The sequence below is a fragment of the Orbicella franksi genome, chromosome 8 (assembly GCF_964199315.1).
Source record: "Orbicella franksi chromosome 8, jaOrbFran1.1, whole genome shotgun sequence".
Lineage (NCBI taxonomy): Eukaryota > Metazoa > Cnidaria > Anthozoa > Scleractinia > Merulinidae > Orbicella > Orbicella franksi.
The window spans coordinates 25,649,947-25,655,946 of record NC_138152.1 but is presented as its reverse complement, the minus strand read 5'-3'; the positions used below and the strand labels follow the sequence as shown (position 1 = coordinate 25,655,946).

Below are 6,000 nucleotides of genomic sequence, written 5' to 3'. Positions count from 1 at the left end.
AAATCTAATGCCAGCACGTAGTTCGTAGATGTTACACTTCAAACCATGCACTCCAGACAATTAGCGAGAGTTATGCTTTAGAAGCAGCAGAAACACTAAAGGTGTTTTCGGCACCAAACGTGTATAGGCTGCAGGACTTCAAAGTTTTAAGCTTCAATTATGTTACATTGTTAAACTTTACCAATGGTTACTAGACTATTAGACTGTATTACTTTCCGAAAAAACCTGGTGATCTATTGTGAAATATGTCTATAATAAAACCAGTTGAACGCTAAACAATTTCCATTGCCGTTAACACAGAAATGGAACAACAGAGATCGAAAATTTTAGAGCATCAGAAGCAACGCCTAAGGAATATCAGAAAAGAAGACTACACAGTTAAAGAAACACAAGCCGACGATCACCTTGTCAGAGCTGGTAATAGCAACGAAAATTACGAAAAGGCTGTTACGAGAAATCAGCAACATCTTCACATAGCCAAGGAAGTCAGCAGCGAAAAGGGTAAACAAGATACCTGTGGCGTACCTGTCGAGCATGATCGGAACCTTGCTAAAGAAGTAAAAAACAGGGCAAGGGAAGGACAAGTCATCAATTATTACGAACAACATCTCAGCAATAATACAGAAGTAACTGATAGGGCAGGAAAAGGAGATGCCTGTGGCAGTCTCGGCAATGCTTATCAAGGACTCGGCGATTTTAAACAAGCCATAAAGTACCACGAGCAACATCTCAGCATTGCTAAAGAAGTGGGTGACAGGGCAGGAGAAGGACCTGCCTATGGCAGTCTCGGCAATGCTTATCAAGGACTCGGCGATTTTAAACAAGCCATAAAGTACCACGAGCAACATCTCAGCATTGCTAAAGAAGTGGGTGACAGGGCAGGAGAAGGAGGTGCCTATGGCAATCTCGGCAATGCTTATGACAGCCTCGGCGATTTTAAACAAGCCATAAAGTACCACGAGCAACGTCTCAGCATTGCTAAAGAAGTGGGTGACAGGGCAGGAGAAGGACGTGCCTATGGCAATCTCGGCAATGCTTATCAAGGACTCAGCGATTTTAAACAAGCCATAAAGTACCACGAGCAACATCTCAGCATTGCTAAAGAAGTGGGTGACAGGGCAGGAGAAGGAGGTGCCTATGGCAATCTCGGCAATGCTTATCAAGGACTCGGCGATTTTAAACAAGCCATAAAGTACCACGAGCAACGTCTCAGCATTGCTAAAGAAGTGGGTGACAGGGCAGGAGAAGGAAGTGCCTATGGCAGTCTTGGCAATGCTTATCTAGGACTCGGCGATTTTAAACAAGCCATAAAGTACCACGAGCAACGTCTCAGCATTGCTAAAGAAGTGGGTGACAGGGCAGGAGAAGGACGTGCCTATGGCAATCTCGGCAATGCTTATGACAGCCTTGGCGATTTTAAACAAGCCATAAAGTACCACGAGCAACATCTCAGCATTGCTAAAGAAGTGGGTGACAGGGCAGGAGAAGGACGTGCCTATGGCAGTCTCGGGAATGCTTATCAAGGACTCGGCGATTTTAAACAAGCCATAAAGTACCACGAGCAACATCTCAGCATTGCTAAAGAAGTGGGTGACAGGGCAGGAGAAGGACCTGCCTATGGCAATCTCGGCAATGCTTATCAAGGACTCGGCGATTTTAAACAAGCCATAAAGTACCACGAGCAACATCTCAGCATTGCTAAAGAAGTGGGTGACAGGGCAGGAGAAGGAGGTGCCTATGGCAATCTCGGCAATGCTTATGACAGCCTCGGCGATTTTAAACAAGCCATAAAGTACCACGAGCAACATCTCAGCATTGCTAAAGAAGTGGGTGACAGGGCAGGAGAAGGAGGTGCCTATGGCAATCTCGGCAATGCTTATCAAGGACTCGGCGATTTTAAACAAGCCATAAAGTACCACGAGCAAGATCTCAGCATTGCTAAAGAAGTGGGTGACAGGGCAGGAGAAGGAGGTGCCTATGGCAATCTCGGCAATGCTTATCAACGAATCGGCGATTTTAAACAAGCCATAAAGTACCACGAGCAAGATCTCAGCATTGCTAAAGAAGTGGGTGACAGGGCAGGAGAAGGACGTGCCTATGGCAATCTCGGCAATGCTTATCGAGGACTCGGCGATTTTAAACAAGCCATAAAGTACCACGAGCAACATCTCAGCATTGCTAAAGAAGTGGGTGACAGGGCAGGAGAAGGAGGTGCCTATGGCAATCTCGGCAATGCTTATCAAGGACTCGGCGATTTTAAACAAGCCATAAAGTACCACGAGCAACATCTCAGCATTGCTAAAGAAGTGGGTGACAGGGCAGGAGAAGGAGGTGCCTATGGCAATCTCGGCAATGCTTATCAACGAATCGGCGATTTTAAACAAGCCATAAAGTACCACGAGCAACGTCTCAGCATTGCTAAAGAAGTGGGTGACAGGGCAGGAGAAGGACGTGCCTATGGCAATCTCGGCAATGCTTATCAAGGACTCGGCGATTTTAAACAAGCCATAAAGTACCACGAGCAACATCTCAGCATTGCTAAAGAAGTGGGTGACAGGGCAGGAGAAGGAGTTGCCTATGGCAATCTCGGCAATGCTTATGACAGCCTCGGCGATTTTAAACAAGCCATAAAGTACCACGAGCAAGATCTCAGCATTGCTAAAGAAGTGGGTGACAGGGCAGGAGAAGGAGGTGCCTATGGCAATCTCGGCAATGCTTATCAACGAATCGGCGATTTTAAACAAGCCATAAAGTACCACGAGCAACGTCTCAGCATTGCTAAAGAAGTGGGTGACAGGGCAGGAGAAGGACGTGCCTATGGCAATCTCGGCAATGCTTATCAAGGACTCGGCGATTTTAAACAAGCCATAAAGTACCACGAGCAACATCTCAGCATTGCTAAAGAAGTGGGTGACAGGGCAGGAGAAGGAGGTGCCTATGGCAATCTCGGCAATGCTTATGACAGCCTCGGCGATTTTAAACAAGCCATAAAGTACCACGAGCAAGATCTCAGCATTGCTAAAGAAGTGGGTGACAGGGCAGGAGAAGGACGTGCCTATGGCAATCTCGGCAATGCTTATCAAGGACTCGGCGATTTTAAACAAGCCATAAAGTACCACGAGCAACATCTCAGCATTGCTAAAGAAGTGGGTGACAGGGCAGGAGAAGGAGGAGCCTATGCCAATCTTGGCCATTGTTATTACCGTCTTTCGAAATTCAGAAGAGCCATGGAGTTTTATGAGAAACATCTAAGCTTTGTCAAAGAAGTGGGAGACAGGAGCGGACAAGGAGCTGCCTATTTACACCGGGCTGGCATTTATCGGCGTCTCGGTGATTCAAAGAGAAGCATAGAATACTGTCTAGAGAGTCTGAAGATTGCGGAAGAGATAGGGGACAAGAGTGGCAAAGGAAAAGCCTATTGTCGTCTAGGAGGAGCCTATCTGCGACTGTGTGATTTTAAACTAGCCAAGAAATACCTCAAGCTACATCTCAACGTCGCTAAAGAAATCGGCGATATGTGTGGAGAGGGATGTGCATATCTTCATCTAGCTAAAAGTTGTGAATATTCAGGTTGTTTGTTGGAGGCTCTCGATTGGTATCAATGCAGCGTAAACGTTTTCAATGGTATAAGAATGCTTCTTGAGTTTGAAGATACCTGGAAAGTGAGCTTTCGTCATGAGCATGAAGAGGCGTACACCAGTCTGATCAGAGTTCTTTTGAAGCTTTCCATGACTGACGAGGCTTTAAGTGCTGCTGAACAGGGACGAGCTCAAGCGTTAATGGATCTCATGGCATCAAATTCTGGCCTTAAATTACCTCTGCCTTTTTCTCTTGAATTTAAAGAAATGATGTCAGACATAGCAAGCGATACATCTTCTCAAATAGTTTTCGCAGCACTTGAGGGTGAAAAGATCAACTTATGGGTACTCAGCAAAGGAAAAGATGCTCAGTTTAGACAGAGCAACGTACACAACGGAGATGCGTTTAGCTTTGTAATGAGCTTAACAAAAGCTGCTTTCAAAGAAAACAAGTGTGGTCGTTCTTTGGAACTGCAAAGAGGTGATGATCTACAGCTTACAAAAGCCTCTTGCCAAACAGAGCAGTCATGTTGCCAGAACAATACCTTGCAAGTTTTGTATCGTAGCATTTTCAGCCCCATCGCGAAGTTTCTAAAAGGTAATGAAATAATCATTGTCCCGGATGGTCCACTAGGCCTTGCTCCTTTTGCTGCGTTTGTGGATGAAGCTTCAAGATACCTCAGTGAATCTTTCAGGATCCGCATGATTCCGTCGCTGACAAGCTTGAAGCTGCTCGCTGATTGTCCTGATGACTACCACAGTAAGACTGGGGTACTTCTCGTGGGAGATCCATGTCTGGAGGAAATCACAAACATCTTTGGTCAACCCAAAATATCGCAGTTGCCATATGCCAAAAAAGAAGTAAAGATGATCGGCGAGATTCTTAACACCACTCCTCTCACGGGAAAGGAAGCAACTAAGGATGAGGTGCTGAAACGGATTGGTTCGGTTGCTTTGGTACACATTGCTGCACATGGAAAAGTGGGAAGTGGTGAAATTTTCTTAGCCCCTAACACACAACGGAGGTACGCGGATCCTGAAGAGAAGGACTATATCATGAAGATAGCAGACGTACACGCTGTTCAGCTACGAGCAAGGCTTGTTGTGCTTAGTTGCTGTCATAGTGGCGAGGGAGAGATCAAGGCTGAGGGAGTGGTTGGTATTGCTCGGTCTTTCCTGGGAGCTGGTGCTCGCTCCGTTCTGGTGTCTCTCTGGGCAATTGATGACGAGGCCACGATGGAGTTCATGAAGAGCTTCTATCAGCACTTGAGGAATGGAAACAGTGCCAGTGTGTCCCTCAACCAGGCCATGAAATGTCTCCGGAAGTCATCAAAGTTTAATGAGGTGAAGTTCTGGGCTCCATTCGTACTCATTGGTGATGATGTCACACTAGATTTTGGAGGAAAAAAGCAGGAGCATTGTAGGTAAGATGTATTTTAGAGTCATTTCAAAATAATTATGTAGTTTTAATATGTAGTTTCCGTTCTTAGCAATTTTAGTTTACCGTTTAATTTTGTACTTTGTATTTTTAATTTTAGTGTTGACGGTATGCATAGGAGGGATGCACCTGAATTGTGGCGATCCTTAAATCAACACGACAATTGAGGTGAGTTATAATTACTTTTAAAGTAAAATATAAGCTATCAGAAAAGAGTTCTCTATTATTATTTAGTCATCTCCCAAGCATGCAAACATGTTTAGACCATGATTAGAAATACTCCATGGTGTTAATCCGAAAGCAAATTACAAAACATTCGAAATAAATAGTAATAAACAAGTAAAGAAACTTACAAACAAATAACAAATGTCCTATCAACTATGCCGCACAGTCACAAGTTATTGTTGAAAACTTTTGTTTATATTTTCTGCAGAAGCTGAAGCTAATCAAGCTCAGCGAAGAAAACTCCACCCAACTGGACCCTTATCATATCCTACAGCAGTCCGTGTTTTCCTCGTGGTGCTTAAGCTTAAACATGATTTTTATAAGATACTAGCTGGTGTGAGGCATTGTTGTAGATTCAAAGCACGTCTTATAATCGTAACAAGTTGATGTAACTTTCCTCTTAAGATTGTTAATCTCAAGTATACTCTAAAACTTACAAAAAAATTGGTCAGAGGAGCCTTTCTTAAATTAAGCCATTCACGATTCTCAGTGATGACAAAGGTTTAGCTTCTGACATTTTTGCTAGATTAAAGTTGCTTTTTGTCGGATTTAATGTTCGTTTTGATAGAGACTAGGAGAAAGAAGCAAAAGAAGGAAGGCTATTGGTCATTTGGTTATTTACTTGTTCTAGTGTCAGTGAGCACACAGATAGCGAAACATTATGTATTAAGACTTTTATATCCTGACATATATTGGAAATTATATTTCACGTTATTCAAGTTTGACAAGATGTGCTTATCTGTTGAAACAGAAACCTAC

The 6,000-nt window shown here is 43.9% G+C and overlaps 1 protein-coding gene across 1 annotated transcript in view; it reads left to right on the top strand.

The window, feature by feature from the left end:
• Positions 1 to 302: 302 nt before the first annotated feature.
• LOC145494297 (uncharacterized) overlaps positions 303 to 6,000 on the top strand; it is a 91,957-nt gene continuing 86,259 nt past the window's right edge. Inside the window, exon 1 of the mRNA XM_081473738.1 lies at positions 303 to 3,517. Coding sequence (XP_081329864.1) covers positions 303 to 3,517 — 3,215 coding nt within the window. The remainder of the gene's footprint in view (positions 3,518 to 6,000) is intronic.